The 22518-nt window shown below is 35.5% G+C and overlaps 1 protein-coding gene across 5 annotated transcripts in view; it reads right to left on the bottom strand.

Moving 5' to 3' along the window:
• The window catches only part of PAPOLA (poly(A) polymerase alpha), a 44640-nt gene that overhangs the window by 9148 nt on the left and 12974 nt on the right, over positions 1–22518 (bottom strand). For 4 of the 5 annotated variants that reach the window (XM_056345229.1, XM_056345230.1, XM_056345228.1 and 1 more), the window contains 12 exons: positions 21533–21586; positions 18396–18507; positions 17084–17173; positions 16855–16993; positions 15126–15198; positions 13571–13691; positions 12590–12674; positions 7900–7953; positions 7013–7132; positions 5194–5303; positions 2410–2531; positions 632–774 (listed from right to left, as the gene is read on the bottom strand). In XM_056345229.1, coding sequence (XP_056201204.1) covers positions 632–774; positions 2410–2531; positions 5194–5303; positions 7013–7132; positions 7900–7953; positions 12590–12674; positions 13571–13691; positions 15126–15198; positions 16855–16993; positions 17084–17173; positions 18396–18507; positions 21533–21586 — 1223 coding nt within the window. Of the gene's footprint in view, positions 1–631; positions 775–2409; positions 2532–5193; positions 5304–7012; positions 7133–7899; positions 7954–11821; positions 12199–12589; positions 12675–13570; positions 13692–15125; positions 15199–16854; positions 16994–17083; positions 17174–18395; positions 18508–21532; positions 21587–22518 lie in introns of those variants that run through there. The other variant, XM_056345232.1, reaches the window with a different exon arrangement.

Raw genomic sequence — 22518 nt, 5'->3', positions numbered from 1 at the left:
GTCAGATGTGGCTTTGAGCAACTGGGTCTGGTGGAAGGTGTCCCTGCCCATGGCGGGGGTTGGAACTTGGTGATCTTTAAGGTCATTTCCAACCCAAACCATTCTGTGATTCTATGAAAAGACAATACAGAAAGACAGGCTTAAGATAAACATTAATATGTACACTTTGAAAATACAATAGAAAATTATGTTCATAAGCTTAATTTGCATAGATATCATCAGTAATAGGAGTAGCACTACTGATTTCCCAGACAGAAAGCCTAAACTCCTGTACTGTCTCTCATTTTGACCAAAACTCACACAACCCTTATTCTCACACTTCAATTTCCTGCTTACTACCTCTCACAGCCTCCTACTGCAGTGTCCCCAAGTTTTTATATCACCTTGTTGTTCTAAGGATTTCTACCCAACTTTATAATTCCTTATCTGAAGTCCAATGCCATGCTCCCTATCCCCCAAATTTAGCCCTGCTCTAGTGCTCAAACTGGAAATAAAGATTGTCTTCAAGTTCCAGTTTGGAACAGTCACACCTTGATAACCGTAGTATCTCACGGATGCAGTATCTGCTATGCTTTTAAATGCAAGTAATTCAGGAACAGAGAGCAGCCACAAGACTGAAAGTCTTCATTACCCCTGAGAACTTCCAGAACTGTTCAATGGACTCGTCTTCATAGCACTAGTAGGCGAAGGCACAGACGTGCTGTTATCACTGTCCATAGACAAGTCTAGGCTGCTGTCATTCAGAGCTGTCAACCGGATTCCTTCTGTTGAATGCTGCAATCCACAAGACAAAAAGACAATTACATTAGTCTTAAAGGCTTAAAAATCAATGAAGATTCAAATGATGTAATATTTCAGTTATGCAAAATGTTAGCTGTTACATTTGTGAAGAAAAAACAAGAGATGATTTAACAGCAATGAGCTTCCACCACAAACGAAGCAAGTATGCATGCCTTAAATGCAGGTAAATTTAAGCATGTTTTCAGAAAAAAACAACCTGGAAGTAGAAGCATTTAAAAATGCAAAACATTAATGGACGATTAATCCTTTTACATGTAAATAAACCACTATACTGTCACTACAAGCATTTACATTTTCACATTCGCAATTCAGGTACAGATTTGTCTGAACCAACGATGTTCAAAAACATAAGATAAAGATGAAAATACAATCGCTAAATATAGTAACAGTTTATTTCAAATGTCTTTGGTTTTGTGGGCTTATAGATACTGCTTTCATTAACTTCCAAGTAATACCAATGTACACCAAACCCACAATTAATACAAAGAATTTAGAGACTGATTAGAATTTAAAACAGTCAGTGGAGAAGAAACACCCTCCTCTGACACATTACTACTTAGGAGATGCATCACTTAATATTTACATTGTCGTCTGGAATGTATTACAAACAGATTTACACTTAGTATCAATACAAGATTTCCTGTTCATTAAAAAAGCAGTTAACATAAAACAGCTATAGTAACAAAGCAAGTTATTTTTATATACCCGAGTATATAACAGTGGTGTAGTTATTCACAAATACAAGCAAACTCGTATTGCTCTCAGATTAAGCTAACACAAAGAAACAGGAATTTTGAAATACAGCCTAAATTGTTAAATTCCATGTTCCACTTCCTTTGTTTTGCCTCCACTGAAAGTAAATCACATCCAACACAATTAAAAGTGTTACCATTCTCATGTATGGCCACACAGGTAAACTATACACTGAGGGAGAAAATACCTACCCTGGCTAGGCAACGGGCAACTTTCTGGTGTCAAAACTGTCATTTAAATCTTTTCATTAAGAACATACAATATCAAAAGCTGCCAAGTTGCAGGCTGAAGAATACTTCCCTGAAATGTATCCTCAAAGTATTCAATCTCAGTTACAGCAACTGACTACCATTAGGTACAAAAAACCAGCAACAAGTTCAACATTCTACTCTCCTTCTATGTGAAGAGTTGCAATTTTATGTTTAGGAGACTTACAGGAAAGTCTAATAACAACTTTAAGAGGAAAAAGCTGGCGGTAGCAAGAATTGCTTGACTGATTGTTTTATTGGTATTGTTAATGTGCAGGTCACTTAAAGGAAGCATCATTAGAGTACTAAGAGAGCTTTAAAATCTTAGATTACGCTTTTTTAAATCTGTTTAGTTTAGGAAGGCCAAAACAACGCGGTATTTCAGCCAGACCCAAAGATACTATTCCTGTTCTTGATGTTCAGAGAATCTAGAATTGTATTTCATGCATGTAGTAATACTGCTAGTGTCAGATGAGATCACATTGTTTATACAGGTAAAACTAAGCATTCAAAATGTGATTCTATTTCTTTGATTACTAAATCTAAAAACCTGAGGTATCATTTCTCAATAGCATTTTTATTGCTCTCAAATATTAGTCCAGTTTACCTTTTTCTTTTTCTGAAGCACATGATTAGGTAGCAGTTGGTGAAGTTGCTTACGTTTCACATGCCTTGCAGCAATCTTCATATCCATCTCAAACATCTTGCTATTTATTGCTTGCCTATAAACTACACAATTAGAATAACATTAAGATACACTGAAGTATTTTGCAAAGTCCACTTACTTGCCCAGGCAGAAACAATTTGCATTTCAGAACATTTATTACCCTCAAGAACAAATTCAGCATTCCCTTTTCTGGAGGAAGAAAGTAAACCGCCAACTATGCCAGCACTGACAGTGCAAACACTAAAATGTTACTTTGGTAGGGGACCTGTTGTCCAAGAACAGTATCTTGCAAGCATGCCGTTCTCTAAACTATATTGTTTACAAGTTTTAATAGTAACAGCACTAAAGTGAATTCTTCAGTTCAGCTCAAATGAACTAAAGACAGAAATAAGATTTCCTCATAAGAATTACAGTATTTACATAAAACTATTCCCTTCAATTGATCCAGCTTTTATTTATGCAGCTCCTACAAACAGGTTCTAATTCTGGAGTTTAATGCTTGTGTCAGCTATTATATTACAAATCATTCTGGCAACACCAGATACCACCACATTTTTATACAGAAGTGATTTGTGTTTGGTTTTTTTCTGCTATGTTTTGGGGGGTTTTTTTGTTGGTTTGCTTTGGGCTTTTTTTGTTGTTGGCTTTGTTTCTTTTTGTAATTATGTCTACTATAATGAGCTGTTTCTCTTCACCTCAGAACATTTACTTCTGGTGATTCAACACAGTTAGTGCTAGTAAAGGAACTACACCGCAACCCAACATCTTGGGTTCAAGTAAAGCCAGATAAAAATGAAAAATCTGTTGTTCTTTCACATCAGCTTTCTATAAAATGTTGAATAAAGCTGTGGCAGACGAATGAATAAAAAAATCATTCTGTAGATCTTAAATACAAAACTTAGGAGGTATCTCGCTTATTCACTGTCTATTCTCATTGAATAGGCTGTGAACATGTAATAAAAAAAGCTGTTAAGAGACAGACACACAAAAAGCTCAATGACTACTGCATATTAAAGTGCCTACTAGACTAATTCTTGGTATTGAAGAAGCTCATAAAACCTCTGTGTGAGGCTTATACAAGTTATAGTTAAGGTAGGGTAGGGGCATGCTCAAGCAAGCTAGACATGGTTAAAGCATTCCATATTCCTGACATTAGGTGTTACCAAAGTCTCAATGGAAAATTTTCAAGGAAAACCTAGGCCACTCTTCATGGCTCTCCTCCTCCCCCTGCTCCTACTATAAAGCAAGCTATTCCCTAATTTCATTCTTGAAAATACTTCAGTAGTTTCAATAAAATCTTAGGATCTATTCCAAAATATAGGACAAACAGAGGTTTTCAGGATGGATTAAAAATGATGGAGACACACTCACATTGATTTGAGGTGACAAAAACTCACAAAACAGAAATTTTTGTTAGTTGACTACCTTGGAAAGTGTATTTAGAAACTGAACAGAAAACTGCGCATCACAGTCTCTAAATTTTGATTAAATGCTACTTCATTTAAAGTTCCATGTATTTAGCCAAATTTCAGATTTGAATGTAGTGCAAGTACACCAGATTCAAAATCCTATGTGCAACTTTTAGTACTTTCATATAGAAAAAAACCTAAGTACACTATTGAAATTCATTTTTTATAAACAACAAAAGACCTAAGACACTAATTCATTAATTCCTTCACTCCTTCAAAGCAGCAACCAAGCTTTTCCAAGTTCTCAAAAATTAGAATGATGCGCCTATAGTTTCACCTTCACCACTTATAATCAAAGGGAATATTCCACCCCTCTCAAGAAAATAGAAATCCCTTCGACTGACACAGACACACACACAGAGACCCCTCACTGCAGCTATAAATGACAATAAAGAACTTTCAAGCCTTGGCATAGTTTACTTATAAATATACATTATTATTTTATTATATTCACTCATACATCCATACCAGGGGGTGGAGGTGTACTATTTCCTTGCTTCCAGTCTTACCGAGTCTCAGAAATCCAAAGACCAGCATTGCATTAACTAGCATTTGAACCTATTCCTTTAACTCTGTAAACATGTAATACTTGAGCCTTAACTGTCATTTGTTTAAAACAAGAACTGCAAATTTTTTAGTTAATCTTCTCAAAGGTATTGCTCCTTTCTTAGGCTTAGACTAGAGAGTCACACTCTGCAGCTGTTATCAATTCTTTCCTTAAAATTTCTCATTCATGAATCAAAAAAGAGAACATTGGAAAGTCAAACAGGTTTCTTGCATCAAGTGTTGGACATGAAAGTAAAAGTTACTGAATCAACTAGCTACTACGTAACACCATGGAATAAAAAGCATTTTGTTCTAGAGTCTACTATATAATCCGCTTTAATCCAATGATGAATTCAGTTTCACAAGTAATAAGAATATTTAAACTATACACATATTGTCAAAAAGAGGTTAGGTTGCATCATGGTTACATGATAACCAATTTTCTTCAGTAAAGATCACAATGTAATGTACCATTTTTAGTGACATTAAAAGATGTGTGCATCATTTTAATCAGTTTTAATGAAAACAAACTGAAAACAATGTCTGAAGTGTCTAGAAGCATTAAAACTCATTAAAACTGTATTTCATTAAACACCCTAACTCCTTAGCCTAAGTCTAGATTCTACTACTGAAACAGACTACCTAATGAACAGAAACAGTAACTTCAACAAGTTCATAAATACCAGAACATCTGGAAAGCAACACTCACCTGTGTCTGTAAAAGACTGAATGTCGTAGGTAAGATCGACACTTAAATTTTCAGAATTTTCTGTTTTCTTAAACACCAACCCAATCACCCACATTGTACGGTATTCTTCCCTGGAAAAATTTACATAAAAGAGTCATATAATACTGACAGAAGAACTGAATAATTTACTAAGTTATCTGCTGCAATAGACAACAGTTGAACATTTTAGTGGAGCTAGCCATACAAAGACCAAAAACAAAGCTGACTTAATGACATTCCCTTTGCACCCACAATACCAAAAAAAAAAAAAAAAAAAAGTGTCACGAAACACTGACCCATCTACCTCCAGCAAACTTCATGAACTAAGATCATGAGTAGATTAATTCATTCAACTGTGCTTCTATATATAGATTGTCTCATTTTTAGGAGTTATAACTAGCCATCACAACTGTAAAGGACAGATTTGAAAGGAGAAGACAGATTTCCAGCACGTGATGCTTGAAGTAGTTAGAATCTACTCCTTGATTAGACAGCTTCCATTTTGCTAAACGTCTTCCAACTCTCAAATTTCTTAGCTGTAACTGACCACAAAGTGCAGTTTTCAGGTAAGATGAGCCTCCCTTTGACAGCTCACCTTCACATAATATACATGAAAGAGGAACTATTATAGTCTAGCACAGAATATAGCGTAACACTTCTACAGCAGCTCAAGAAATTTAATGTTTTAATTCAACTGTCTTTTCCCTGCAAGACCATTTCAGAAAAACACTGCTTTCCAATCAATCAATGAAAAAAAATTGGGCAGGCAGGTGAAAGAACACGCATAGTTTACATTGGGAAAATAACCTTGCCTAGAAAAGTTGCCCACATCAAGTCCTCTGAAATAAGAGCTAATGAGAGCCTGTGATTATGCAGGCAGTTGTAGCTGTATTTACCCACTTAAATGGTGCTGAAGAGGTACTGCCTGCTTTTGTCCAATTTCACCTGGAACATGCACATAATTTGCATATATAAGTTTTTAAAAAGGGAGCACCATACTGTCACTTGAAGCACTTAAGTCTGGAAAAGGCTGGGTGGAAGGTAAACAAGGCTTTTCATATACTCCCAGTGAAAACCACAATTTCTTCCCCATTTTCACACTTCATTCACTTTTTCACTTCACAAAAAAAATACGATTCCTTACAAATTAATCACAACACTGCCTAGAAATAAAGTCTTAAAAAGCGTTTTGAGCCTACACACTTGCAATCATTTTTTGAGTGGCAGAGGAAAGGGTGGAAGGAGCTGAAAAATAGATAATCCTAAACAATTTGAAGTGCTTGGTATTTTCTCCACTGTTTCCACATCTTGAGGAATTCTAACATCAGCCATCACCAAGATTAAATGACATGCATCTCAACTGCTAAATTTAATAACTTTAATGTACTTAATTACTCAAGATTTTGGTTCTACTGTGCCTGATGTTCTACCCAATGCTCATGATGCTTCATAATTAAAACTGTCTTACCAAGTGATGCTAGATGCTCAAACAACAACAGCAGCTAAGGAGCAGTAGCTGACATGGATTAGTGGCAAGAAATTATGCAATTAATATAGTTATTAGCAAAAATATATTATTTCCTTGAAGTTATTTTCTGGCTCAGAAACATTCTTATACAGAATAAATATCTAGTTTTACAAATAGTACTTGAGAAGAGCTTAAAACTGTTTGCCTTTAGATGCTGTCATTAAAAATTAAGCCATTTAAGACTCTATAAAAAATGCTAGTTTATTTGTTAATGAACCGGTATTTTAGCTAAGTTAGTTCCTGACTATCACATGAAAGAACACTTTTGCTTACTTGTCAGGATTCTCCTTGGGTGCTGGGAATGACTGTGGATTCACATGAGCCAGTGTAATGAATTCATTCTTCTCCAGGTTTCCAACTAGAATACGGATTTTTGATTCCACCAAGCCCACCCTGCATAAATGTCATTTATTAACAAGTTCTCATTAATATGAAATAACAGAATTATCTATCATCACATACCAGGACAAAATCCTCAACATACTCCTTATACTAATACTTGACACTACAGATGTAACTAGCGCACTATACATGACATTAATTTAGATCAATGAACCAAGTGAATGCGTTGCAAAAACTAATGCAAGGGAAGCGTAAGAATGCCCTGAAGCTCTCATTATAACCCAATTTTACAAATGGAATTAAATAGCAAGACATTACACATCAATTAAAAGGCAGTCAGCAAGAAACTAGTACGTATTTCTCCAATATGCTTTTGGCTTCAGATGATGAATTTTAAACATTGAAGAAAAACCCAATATCTGACAATCTTAAAACTTCTCTAACAAAAGAGAGCAAAAACAAGGGAGAGGCATTTTTCTCTTGAGAAACAGTACTTCAAGAGATTGAGAACATACCTCCTCACACTGCTTATTAGAAAAGCACAAGAGGCTTAAAAAAATAAATTTGTAAAGTTAACCTCACAGCGTTGTAAAGTAGCAAAATTCAAGCAACAGTCTTCACTCCCTGGCTCTTCATTTTTACTGTTTTTTTCAGAAGTGTAACATCTTCATCCATTTATTTTTGAAACACTGAAACTCTATTTCATTAAAAAGATACTATACATATCAGATATTCCCTTGTGTCCAAGGCTGTAAGGGTTTTTGGTTTTGTTGTTTGGTGATTTTTGTTTTTCTTTAAATACCAAGCATTATACTCACCATTCTAGTCGCTGTTTTTCTGTCGGTGCGCTTGCTAGAAGTACAATATAATGCCTTTGGAGATAAAGACAATATGCTATTCTATTTATACTTCTAAAACTAGACATTCAAACCTTAACATTAAAACTTTGCAGTAAATTCCACATTGCAACTACAGATTATTAGCTTAAGTATATACCCTATAATAAAATTAAGTATTGTTCATTAGACAAAGGGGATATGTTCCCCAAGCATGTGACTAATGGACTTATCAAAACATTTTGGATTTTAGGGACATTTGCAACTATACTTCCATACCAGTAACCTTAACAAAAGGCTAGGAACATAGCACTAGTTGAAAGACAGTACAGGTATTTCAATACCTAATAAGATGAAGGATTTAACTGACTACTAAATATTCCTTGCAAGTAAAACCAGTTGTTCACAACCATCTATAAATTTGTCAGTTGTCTTTGTCACATTATTTCTGAATAGTTAAGTGGTTATCACATATACGTTTGTTCAAAGTCAAAAATAACACCATCAAGTGTGGTTTAAAAAAAAAACAACTGTATCTGCATTTTAGAATTGTCTGAAGACACTTATCTGAAACTTCACAAGGAATGTTTCCTCTGATGATAATTCTTAAGCTCTCAATTATATTCCAGGATAATCAGTGTATACCCACTGTAAGTAAATTTCAAAGAAACAGTATACAAAGCAAAGATGTATTTTAAACAAGCCCAAAGACAGTGGAACAGGAGAAGATTACTTTCAACTTGAGTTCATAAAGGTGGTAGGGGAACCTGACATGTCTACCATCAGGTTTTTCAGAATTTTAGCTGGGAAGTCTACTTTAACATCCCAAGTCATTCAACTTGGCATTACTTTATACTGATATGGTATTCTTGGGTATCTTCAGAGCAGGATTTAAACAACAGTAATAACGTGAAGGATTAGACCCTAGTACATGTACCTCATAGAAAGCAATGCAAGGTCAATGATGGTAACTATGGTGTAAAAAAAAAAAAAAAAAAAAAAAAAGTCCTCTGATGCTATAAGGCCTTCAAATCACAAACTTAAACCAAAAGAAACAGATGAAATCCATAACTTCATGTCTCTACTTATCTTTAGGTGACAGAGGGGAAAAAAAATAGGTAAATACTAGAGTCTTCTGAATTCAGTCAGAGAATGTCAATGAAGTGAGAGGACTAGAAAAGATATTTGGAAAAATTCTTCCCCCTTCTGAACAGGGCATTTACTTATTTTTTGCATTTTGGCAGTAATAACTGCTTCGTACAAAATGTAATGGTGTTTTTCCTGTGATCTTATTGAAATACTCGTTTTAGATACTTGCAGGATACCATGACTCAATTATATTACAAAAAAAAAAAAAAAAAAAAAAAAAGGAAGGGTTCTTTACTCAAATTCTGCATGCGAAGTTACCAATTTCGGATATGAACTTCTACCAGGGAGCACCATTGCCCTTAATATCCCTACATCATACATATCACACACACTTGCAGAATGGTTCATTTAGTAGGGAAGACAATTCAAGCTTTTTGTTGTTTTTAACCATATAAAACTGAAAGAGACAAATCTCAAATCTGGAAGTATTTGGAGAAATGAATTTTCCAGCTACTTATTAAAAACAGCTCTTTGAAACAAGCTTCTGAAGAACAACTGAAAAAGATAATTAATTTGGCTATGTCTAGAAGTCTCAACTAGCTGGTGGGCACACAGAAGAAAACCCTAAGCCTTATTTATGAAAATAAGTATAATGATTAGCTATTTTTGCTCAGATAGCACTAGCTGAAAGAAAAGGGAAAGGTGCAATTTCTCCTGCCACCCCCAACTGTTAAACAGTGTGGAGAGGGAATTAATCACTGGAAATCTGTTATTGCCATGTTCAGTAAAAATTTTTAACAGCTTGTGCTATTTTAAGACATTAACTTAAGAGTCTAAGGTCTGGCTGCTAAATTTTACAAAGATTTGTGATCGGTTCTTCATTCATAATTCTACCACAAAGAATACAACTAATTCAGAAGTATCCATTACTTCACGATAAAAAAAAAATAAATCCGAAGTTAAGCTTCTATTTCTCAATGGTGATTTTTTGATGCAGGGTGTTTGGGGTTTTTTTGTTGGGTTTTTTCTTTTTTTTTTTGGGGGGGGGGGGGGGGGGTCGGTTTTTGGTGGTTTGGTTTTTTTTCTTTTAGAAACTGGTGCTGTTTCTCTCCCACTGTCTCCCTGTCATCACTACGTTTTCATAAAAATAACCTAATGTAGATATTATGGAATTGTCTTACACCATCAACATCTTTACCTACAAAAAAACTAATTATTTTTAAGAGTCATACTAATTTCTGAAAAAACTGAGAACACCTGAACATGTGCCTTTCAGGTTTTCTCTATTAAGTTGTCCAGGATTTACACTTCAAATTGTCCAGTGATTTCGATAAAGTCCTACCAAAGCCAAGAGTTCAAAGTACCTTTTTAAAAGGTATGTTTAAATTCTACTTATTTAGCAGGATATTTATCTTTATAACAGAGAACCAAAATCCTAAAAGTCATTAAATGAGTGTTATTTCCCGCATCACCATACTTCTCCTTTGGTTTTAAGCTCTAGTAATTTCATTCTCATCTAACAATTCATATTCATGTTATATCTATTTGAAATTATTCTTGTCATTTCCCTGTAAAACGCCATATCCAGCAAGTGTATGTTCTTTGTTGCTGTTTTTCCCCAATCTGAAAAAATTAAACCTATATGAAGGGCAGGTAACACAACTCCCTAACTCCAAGTAATTGTTGACATTGTAAAAATAACGAAAATAAATAAAAAGAGATTTCTCCATTCTCCCAATTTCTAACCTGCTCCTGCCATGCAGGTATGCAGTAGTCTCAAGATTTCCTTAGTCACACATCACTAAAGTTTATTTTAAACATTGCTTACAAGTCAAAAGTGTTTACAATCAACACAGATGTTTAGAAACTAATTGCCACTGAGAGCAATACAGATTACCAAAAGCTATGCTTTCAGAAAAGAAAACTTTTTAAAAGTACGTCTCATAGCAAGGATTAGATCTTCTCTTAACTGGCAGAGAACTACACATTGCTTTGATTTTCAGCAGGAACAAGTCAAGGCATCTACAATTTAAAGGACAGTGCAGGGAGGGGGGGGGAATCCAAAACATCTAGCTTTCAGACAATGATCTGACCAAGAGGTACATTTATTGCATACTGATGACTGCAATACAATGATTTTATTTTGTAGAGGTTACTAACCAAAGCTTTAAATTAACTTACTAACCTAAAACATAGAAAACCTTGGGTAATTTAAAGCAGGCTCCATAATATTATACCATAGTTTAAAAAAAATAATTCAAGCAAAGACATTTTGTGCAAAACATACAAAATCTGGATATTTAATGTTGGCAAGAGAAGCTTTTATTATTAAAACTGATAAAATGGCGAAAGCTGATAACACAAAAGGCTGTATTAAAATGGAGATTATTTCAAATGACATTTAGTGTTTCCTATATTTTCCTAGTTTTTAAAGAAACAAAGGAAATGTACTAGGGAACTTATTAGCAACCTCTTGAGCAGAAACTGATTTGTCTGCCACCCATTTTTAACTTCAAAAAAACATAACTTTACAGTGCTCTTACGTGTTTTCAAACTTAACCTCCAAGGTACAACATAAAAGCCATCCAAATGTTTTAAAGCTTTTATCATGCAAAAGGTATAGAAACAAAACACAGACACATTATGAAGGTCATCAGTCTCTTTTAATGGGGGAACTGTATATTTCAGTCTTGTTTAGATTAGTACATAACCAACCAACCACCCAACACAGAAACAAGTGTAAAATATATTTGATCTTGATTCAAGAAAAATGGGTCTCCAATTTCAACTGAGGGCAAAGAAGATGTAGTCCGTATTTTAATAATCCATATTTATTGTAAAAATACAACTTTCAGCAAGTTCATATACATTTAACAAGCTTCTGCCCCACAAGCATATTACTAGAAACCCTAAATATGTGAAGTGTGAACTTCAGTATTTCCCTTAGAGACATCACAAAATTAGAGAAGCTCAGTGTGAAAGAGTATTAATAAAGAGCCAAAAGCCTTAAGCTTTAATGGAAAAAGATCTAGTAATAACTAGTACATCTGGCAGTTAGTCAACACAATTGCAAAAATATCTTTTATTATCAGTGAACTGTTGACTATATTGACAGAAGAAAACATACAGTTTCAAGTACGTATTCATCTTAAATGTTGACCTTCAGAACTGGTTCTTTTAATATCTTGTTTCCTGGGAGGCAAGACCCATTTTTAGAATGCTTACTGACACCACTAAAGAACATATCAGCTGGTTTGACCAACAGAAATGTCTTCAATTTTACTAGTAGCATACTAATTGTGACATTAGCATACTAACTGGTGACATTCTAAGTATATGGTCTGGGACTAAAAGGTTTCTGAAATGCATGCTAAAGACAAAAAAAAAAGGTATCTGACAAAATTATTAATTCTCTAAGAGAAAGGACAATAGTGCATTTACTCCCCCTCTATATTAAAAGATCCTAACAAAACACTTCCAGGAAGTTTAACGTATGCATATTTAAGATCCTGTGCTACAGAGCATCATTAGATATTTTAACTGATAAAACTTAAAATATTCTGCCATGCTATAAAATACATACTTGTACTTTTGAAAGAAGTTTGGAGCTTCAAAAAGTTTGGACCACTCTGCCTTACTCAGCAAAATTTCATCTGTGATAGCAAGACCTAAATTATAAAAAAAATTTAAACTTTTTTTTTTTAAAAAATACAGTTTAATACCCAGAGTAAAAACAGCTTATTAACTTAGCAAAGGTTACTACAAATTATTTCCCCCCTTTAAAGGAATTTATCAACAAGCTTTATATTCCAGTCATACCAAATCATATTATTAAAAAGAACATCAATAAAACACATTTAGAAATGTATGTTAAACGATCAGACTAATGGTATTTTTGCTTTGCAGCGTAACATAGCTCAGTTTAATCTTTTGTGTATGCCACAGTAACTACTCAGTGCGAAGATAAGAGAACTACTTCTTTACAGTAATTGAATCATCTCTTGTGCAAGACATTGTACAAGGCAAAGAAACAGGGAGACAATAAGCTACTGCTCTGTCCGAGTGCTACTGGCAGTGGCTCTCCGTGTCAAGTCTACTCCTTGCTTTGATAACATCTTCTCTTATCTACTATAATTACCTAAGTAGATTACTAGGATAAATCTAGAGGACTCATCTCTGAGCAAGTATATTGTTTTATATTAGGCCTAGAAATGGCCGTACAGTGGGACTACTACGCTATTCTTCCACGTGGCATGACACGATCTAAAACCACTAAAATAAACAAAAAAGATATTGTACCATTAGTTCTCATTTTCAGAGCATAAGGCACTCTTATTAATTACCCAGTTTCCAGGAGTGAAGGACAGACCTCCAGAAGTTTCTACTTAATATAGAACTTTAAGCCACATAAGCTAACAGGCCAAGTTCCACCTCCCTCAGAAGAGCGTCATGTCAAGAGGCTATTTAACACCCTCCCACCTCCCCCTCACAAAGCATAGCCATGATGGAACTATTTTAAATCTGTTTGCAAACATTTAGAGAGAGAGCGTAAGATAATACTTACCTTGTTTAAATTCCTCAACCATGACCATCCGTGTAGAAACGGACACATTGTAGGTAGAGTTCTGCTGTGGGTATGCTGGTGTAATTATAGGCATAAGATGGTACCTATCACTGGGGTTTACCTATATATAACAACAGCCAATCAGTTTTCTTCAAGCATACACATGAGTTAACAAATTTGGATTTCTCCCTTTACTACAACAGTTAAGTTCTAAGAGACCTTAGATATCAGGCCAAATAAATTACCAACAGTTCAGACAAAGTTTAGAAAACAAGGATAACGCCTTCACAAAGGACACCATTCTGAACCACAGTGATGTGGGAGGGCTGTAACCTGTCAGCACATCATGGTCAAGTTGCAGGCATTTCTAAGTCCAGAAATACCAACTGAATAGAACAGTTTCTCTCTTCAATAGAGATGAGCTTGTGATTACATCACACCACATGAGCACCTTCAGAAGAATGACTGTCTTCAGACCTTGCAAAAAATATTTTATACTTTATTTCTGTAACACTACTGAAAATAAAGAGCCAGCTTAAGACAAGAGGCTCTAAACCACCTGACAGAAGCATCACTTGCATTAACGTATCTTTTATTAAACCGCACACAGGGAAACAAAAGAGAAGGGACAAAACACACATGCGCAAAAATACATTTAAAATAGGATCAGCGTAAAAAACTTGTAGACTGTAAATTAAAGATAAAACCCTTACCCCACTTTGTTTGGCTACTACAACAGACAGTTCCCATCACACACTGACCTCAAATGCCCTACCCCACGAATAACAGTTAAGACTCGAGAACACTTTTTCAACTGTCTCACATTATTTAAATGTGGACTTTTGCCCAAAAACCCAGATTTTAAGTACAAAAGTAGGTACAACTCAACCTCTGGTGCTTACACTATTCACCAAAAAAAGGTTAGTTGAACACCAACTATTCTAAGATTGACCGAGCAGCGTCGAACATCTTCACCTTACGCCCTACTGAAACCTCAGAATGAGAGTTGTGCAAGCTGCTTTACTGACTGCCTGAAGGGCAATGATGTTCAGTGTCCTTAATTTAATTGCTACAAAGGTGGAGATCAAATATTATAAAAAGAACTTAAAGACTTCAAGTTACGATCTTCTTTTATCCAAGACGAAAACACAACTACAACTATATGGACCCAAACCCATCCAGCTCTGACTGTTGCACCAAACTGAATTTAATATACTTGCAAAAGTAACTCGTCTTAAGTCAGATGCAAACCATTTTAAGCTAAGCAGTTTTTTAAAAAGGCATTGCTTTACTGTCTATATCTAATTATGCTGAATATTTATTAATATCATGTATTGCAAAACTTGGGAGAAAAAGTGCATTGTTCAGCAAGTGTGCTTCAAGCAGTCAGTTTAGAAAATGAAACTTTGTTCCACACCTAAAGGTTACTTATAAAGAAGACATAATACCAAAATATTAAGTTTAATAAACCCAAAATGAAGCTCACCTAGGATTCTTTAGAGCAACTGAATTTATTGTACAAAGTGACTTATAGGGGAAAAAATAATACACTAACCCTTGGGTCCCATACAGGCAAATTAAGATTGCATTCTTCTGGCTGTTTCAATAGCACTGGATTTGGCCATTCCCTGTTCAAAAAGATTGTAGCACTGAATAAGACTATTGGATACAACCATGTACATTCAACAAACAATACTTCTGAATGCGATCCTTAACTCTGCTCTCAAGGTAAGCATCATTTCCTCAAGATTAAGCTGGTCTAACTGGGGTTGTTTAAATAAGCTGTATTGCTGAACTACAATACAGCTGTAATTAGCTCCTCCAGAGCATCAGAACAGTGAATTTTCTGTAGTCTTGAAGCTTTATAACCACTGGTTTAGATTACTAATCTCCTCTAAATTCTTCTTAAAAATATACCTATCAAACAGAAATTCTTCTATGAAGATTGACACTGGGTCCATCTTCGAGCTAGCCGTTTCATGGACAAACTAAAGAAGAAACAGCCAGCATGATTACAACATTATAGCATCACTAAAAGCATATGTATTAAAAAAAAATCCAAATCAAGATTAAATAAACCCATGAATGAAACACTAAAAAAAAGTAACACTTCTGTTCGTCAAGCCGTCTCTACTTCCATGAGTAAAGTTATCTTCCTACAAAGAGTAAAAGTCATTTCATCTCTTCCTATTTGCAGATTAATGCTCCTGTACTATGCACGTATAAAATGGACAGCAGTATGAGGAACACATTAAACAGAGCTTGCAACCAGTTTTCCTCTATTAGCTTAGCATGGTAAAATATTACTAAACACTAGGTACCTCAGAGGCTGTAACACAGGGGTCCTCAAACTTTGTAACCAGGGGGCCGGCACGCGGATGCAGTGGCAGGCAGCCATCTGCGGCTGCTTGGTTTCCCCCTCAACCCCCGGCGGGGGGGTCTGCAAATACCCGGGGCCAGATTGAGGACCCTGGGGGGCCATATCCGGCCCACCGGCCGTAGTTTGAGGACCCCTGCTATAAAGCCTACGGATTCAAGAGAGTGAAACTGTGGAAGTTACCTTCATGTTAAGGCGGCACTACACTGGAAGTAAAGCAACAGCTTGGTAAAATTACTCTTAAAACCTGTCAATGTTTCACGAAGACTACAGGTATCCAGATATGCTTTCTTTCAAGAAAAACAGTATTCACTTGTAAGCTGCAAAATACGCTTTTGTCCCATTCATTCTAAGTTTACTTGGAATGCTCCCGTTGTTCTCATCAGTTTTATTCAAACCACCTTTCTGAGGTAACCAGCTCAGGAATATGAAATCATATTTAATCTGAAAACACCTACCTCTCCACACTGACAAGATTAAAACTCCCACTTTTGTCACTGATTCTCCTAAACTGCATTTAGGCTATGTGCCTCAACCACATACCGACATACCTCCTTTTCCCATTATCTCAGTATTTGAAGGTTCACAGACTAAGTTTTGGGGTGTCTGCTCTTATTTTGCGCTATATAAGTATTTTAACTGAAAAGTAATGTTGAGTTACAACAAATACTTAAGACAATTTTAAATAAAACATGGGTGGTTTTGTTTTGGATACTTTAAGAGCAAGATATGTTGGATGACTTACTGGAAACCTCAAGGTAACAATTTTCTGGCAGCAAAAACAAAGCCCATAACTACCATCTTAATCTGGTAACAGCTGAAAACGATACCATAAAAACAGGACTAAAATTCAGTGTCTACAAACGATTTTATTTTAGTGTAATCTAAATTTTAAAAAAACACATACCATTTAGAAAATACCAAGAAAAATTTATGTACAAGAGTTGATGCTATTGCATTTGGATAAAGCTGGCAAGTTCTTGCTACTAGCATAGCCCAGGAAACACCGCCAAGGAAACCTAGTATATTGGAATAGATGTTGTGGCCTGTGGATTGAGAAGGAAAGAGACAAAAGAGTTATCAGTAAGCATGTGAGTTAATGAAAACTTCACAAATTTTGGAATAAAACTGCTTACGTTTTGCCCACAGTTTGATAGCTCTCAGTGTTAACCTGAAGTTGTCAATGTTTGGTACTAGATGCAGAATTTCATCGGTTACCCGGCAACCTGCCAAAGAAAAAAAAGAAAAAAAAAGAAAAAGAGTCCATTACACTTGCTGCCTCCAAAGTTTTTCTGCTTGCTTACCCTCCCCCAGCTTCAAAGCCACCAGGCTTTTTAGATGAGCACACTAGAAACTAATTCCTTATTTTGATCACTTGTTTTGGATTAGAAAGCTTAATTTCCCCCCCGCCCCTTTTTACTGTTTTACAGCAGCACTCAGGCAGACAACTCATGCATGTTGTTTAAGAAACAAGTTTTAAGTTCTGCTGTTACAGGACAGAACACACAGAAAAATTAAAAAAAGGAGCCTTCATGGAACTACAAACTAAAAACCCTGAAAATTTTATGTAAAAGCTTTGATTGAATTTATGAGAACAGGCTAGAAAGAATAGTTTTTAAACACAAAGTTGTATCATTACTTTGATGGGGTATTTTCAGGCTTAAGAATGACATTACAAATGACAAGATAAACTGCTTGCTTTATTTTTTTTTTAATCAAGAATAAGTAGTTGTTCATTGTCACTGAATTGTTTGAGAGAGCTGGTTGCAAGACAATCATTATCTAAGACCAGGAGTTCTTTTCAAAGCAAGTAAGAGACAAGTATGAATTTGAGACTACACAAATCCGAGTTTCACAAAACAGTGCAAGTCACTGTGGCAATCTCAAGTTATCACATTTTCAGCTCATAACCAAAATTGGTGATATCTCGTATGTTCTCTTCCCTGCTAAGTTACATACAGGCAGCTAAATCCCCTACCATCCTGTACATAAATAACAATTTTTTAAGCTGTGGTATTATAGAAAAGTTAAGGCTTACACAAGCTACTGAAGACCTAACCTCAAACTGACAGTATTTTAACATCCCAATTTTATCACTGAAGCAATTTTGTGTACATTTATAGATATTAGAACACATACAAATTAAAAAACACGCACACATTTTATTTATAGGAACAGATAGTGCTCAATACAAAAGTCTTGCAAGTCCCATTAATTTCTAGACAGCACCATTTACAATCCAAAGAAAAGAAAAAATTTTACAGAACTTTGGTTAACAAGAAACAACCCTTCCCTCCAAACAAGGTATATAAAACTGGCTATGACTTCATTTCCAGATTAGGAGTTGCTGTATTTTCAGTCAAGTCCACAACTAAACTACTGTATCAAACAAAAATATTTATTGAAAGATTAGACAAGACCTTCATATGCAAACGTGTATATACATACCATTAAGACTTCGTATGCATCTAATGTCTAAATTTTTAAGTAGGCTATCATCTCGTAGGTCTAAGTCCTCAGGAATAGTTTGCAGTGCTAATCTTGCAAACAAAATGTCAATCTTAAAAAAAAAAAAAAAAAAAAAAAAAGAGAGGCATGGTATTAGAAAATTGTTCTTGCTTCTGTACAGTTAAGTCCGCAACCCATTTTCATCACATTTACTAATAAAAACAGTAGTCTTTCTAGTACAAAGACTATCTTTAAACAGTACATAATAACACCCTGCACAGACATTAAAAGAAACCCTTTCAGATGCTTCATCAATCTTATGGCTCCTATTCCAAGAGGATAAAACACACATTACGATCAATACCAGCACACACATAAAAGCTATTGTCAACTGTCAGTGTAAATAAAAATCATTTGGGAACGAGCACCACTTCTAGGTCTGGAATACACAATTTTATTATGTCAGGGCAAGTGGTCAAAACGTAATCTAGTTTTAACCTAAGCAGTCTCAAAATTATCACTGAATTACACAAAAAGTAGGAGACCTTTCCCATCTAGCAATGTAACGCACACATGCAACTAGCTGCATCAGTATAGGGCCAGTATTTATGAAAAGTCTACATATTTGATGACAGAAAACAGGAAGCTACAAAAATTCAGCAAGCTACTGAGCAAGTGTACGAACTTATGTAAATTTTGAAATCATGTCAAATTTCTTTGCTATTACTTCTGCAATAATTTATTGTCATAGTTTTTCTAGGTCAAGAACATCTCAGATACTACTCAACACTGAACTAGAATTTTACATTGTCCCACCCACAGCCAAGGACATTACACAGAGCAGAGAAGTCAGTTTGCCTTTCTAGTCTTAGATTAGGCATCAGTCAGTCATGATGAGAGTATCAAGTGCACATCCACAGCTGGTCTGCACAACAAGCCCCCTTCATGAGATGAGACTTTTAATCATGACAAACTAATAAATGCTTCACATACAAGACTATGAAATACCTGGTGGTATTGCACCAATAACAAAACAGGTTTGGTTACATTAAAATTCTCTTGCAGATAAAACAATGCTGAAGGTATCTTAAAATGAAGAACTATTTGTAGGTGCTCAAAACTTAAAACATCTGTTTTAAACTATGAAGCACTTCTCCAAAAAAAAAAAGTAATTTCTGAAGTATCCAATGGACTTTTGATTTTAAAGTCTTTAATAACTGGTCTTAACATTTTGTCCAACAAGCTTCTACTTAAGATAGAAGTGCTACCCTTCAATGTTCAGTGTAAAACAAGTTCAAAATTAACTTCAGCTTGCAGTTCTATTCTGATCTCCAGAAACTCTAGCACCTCTAAAAATTCAAAGTTCATTGACAATAAAAGGATTTTTCAAATCAAGAAATGAATAGCCTGTGCTATATCACATATATACTTTTTCTAGGGGGGAAGGGGGGAGGGAAGAACAAAAGCAGTATCAAGAAGGTTCTTGTTTATTTTAAGCAAGAACATAAAACACATATGAAAAAAATGGTATTGGCAGAAACTTCTGAAGTTTAACTGACAGGATCACCACAAAACTAAAGTCCTCTTCCTCAGTTCTAAGGTTTTCTTTACAGAGGGAATAACTTCTGACACCTCTTGCCTGGATTAGGAAAAGAAATATTAAAGTCTTCTGATGCTCACATACTTGGCACAATCAGAGTCATCAGAGATTGTGGCCTAACAACACCTGTATATATAAAAAGAGTGCTTACGGTAAGTTAGTGTTCCAGACAAAAGAACTCTCATGTACTGCCAACAACATGGGTCAGGTCTTGCTCATAAACCTAAACCATCAGCACCCATCATAAATTACTGTATTAGAGCAAGAAAATACTATCCCTTCAGCAGAGAATCATTTTATTTCCCTATTTAGACTTGCATTTTGAATTTAATTTTAAAAAAAGGAGAGACAACACTGGCTTGAATGTAAACAATTGAGAAAAACATACAAAAACCAGACTAACCAGAGGATGCCTATGGCAAGTTTTAGTATTTGCAATGAATACCTAAGCTATGTGAACAGATTCTCAAGAGAAACGTTCCTAGTGTCAACTGACACAAACGTCAGTGAAACTACAAATAAGTAAAGCTGGATGGATGACAGCAAAGTGTGTGGTTCATTTTCCTGAGACTCAAAAACTGCCAGTACCCTAACAAATGACCATTATAATTGCAAGGCAGAGATTTAACTCAAACTGGGAAAGAAGGAACTGTCCAGTCTTGTGTACAATACTATAGCTCTTCAAATCATGTCATATGTCAAAAAGATTAGCATGGGAACTCTTCCCCCACTGCAGGTACCCTTCTTATACCCACCAGTTACTGGCTGACATAATCCAGCTACACGTCTGTTAAACTTTGTGTATGAACAGTTCCTATGTTTTTGTCTTGTCACTAAGAAAACATGACAGGTTGACTACAAAACAGTCCAAGGAAGATTGTAACAGAGTATCTTTTGAAAGCAGTGTTCCTGTTTTCTCAGCAACTTTTCACAAAATGGTCAATATCAAGTTAAGCCAGTTCATCACTCCAAGGCAGCCGATCGATCCATCAGGCTACAGGCACCCAAGCCACTGTTTTAGTCAAGCGTTTACAGACATCTGAAGAGATGAGGACAAAGGGGATACCCAGTTTGCCTTCCACAATGCCTTTTTGAGAACAGATCAAAGATGGCAAAACTTCCTATAGTATAAGATACTGAAGCAAACATGAATTTAAGGTTTGGACAGTTAACCATTAGCAGCCAAAAAATTACTGAAGCCACATTACTTATGAATTTCTATTAAATGTTAAGTCTTAATAATGCCAATACTGGCACTCTACAGGTCAGTGAGCTCATCAACACCAGTGGGTAGCAGCGCCTAAAGAAAAACAGGAAGGTATTCTACACACAGCTTTTAAGTACATCAAGAAAGACGTGGTTCAGTCTTAAAGGCCTACTTTAAATTACACAACTGAGGACTGTTCTCAAAGACTTGGGTGTGAACTTAGGAGTCACTTTAATAGCATTCATGTTAATAGATACTACAAAAGATATGGAGATCTTGAAAACTGTTTTAATCATGTTCTACCAAAACAAAATAAAATGTGATCTTTACCTCTATTCCATCAAAACAAAGTTTAATAACAGGGACAAAAGCTTCTTCAACAGCCTGGGGGAAAAAAAAATAATAATTTTTCAGTGTAGAGAAGAACATTTACAAGCAATAGCTAGCAGGTCTAAACAATCATGATGAAACGCTATTTATGCAGAGATGATTTTCTGTTTTCAGTTCGATTTTTGTCAGTGATGTCTTTCTCCACCATTGAGAATTTATGCAGTAAGCACTGATCCACCAAGTGCTAGAGCTGTCTAGATGTTAACTAGAACCCAAACGCATACCAACCAGCTCTGATATTACCTCCATGTCCAACTCTTTCTCTCAATACAAGCAGAACATGACCCAGCATCTTTTACTCCTCACAGCATCTCAGTATTTTAAGGTCAGCCTATGGGTATTCTTACTCCAAGAGGTCTCTTCTATTGTTTCTGCAGTGAGTATTTTTATGAGAAATTACAATATGACAACTGTGCACCTATGCAGTCTGACTTCACCTAAACCAGTTGCAAGTCACCAGTCTCCAGAGCTCAAGCATCTTTTCTAAATGTGGTTATTATTAAGGTACTTTGACAAACAACATCCACAACAAAACCACAAAACTTGATGTCTACTATGCAATCAGCTAGGAATACCACCTTCCTGAACTGGCATCTGAACTAAATGCAGATTTGCAGAGCACTTCTTTCACAGAAGCAGAGACTACTGCATACCTCTCAATAAGAAACAGGAACTGCCACAAGCCAAACACTGTTCTAAGAATATTCTAGTTCTTAAGAGGAGGAGACAACACCACTACTTCGTGCACTTAACCTTAGTTAAGGTTACCTTAATGTTACGGGTTGGTAGGATGGATCCTAAGCAAAATCAGAAGCTCACAAATCTCTCAGAGTCACTCACTAGAGCCAACCTAGGTTCCCTAAACACGGGAGAAGTACAAATTTCCTTAGGTCTAGCTGGAATGAAGTGTTATGACACCCTGATCT

Source organism: Falco biarmicus, chromosome 7 (assembly GCF_023638135.1).
Source record: "Falco biarmicus isolate bFalBia1 chromosome 7, bFalBia1.pri, whole genome shotgun sequence".
Lineage (NCBI taxonomy): Eukaryota > Metazoa > Chordata > Aves > Falconiformes > Falconidae > Falco > Falco biarmicus.
This window is presented reverse-complemented; position numbering and strand designations above follow the sequence as displayed.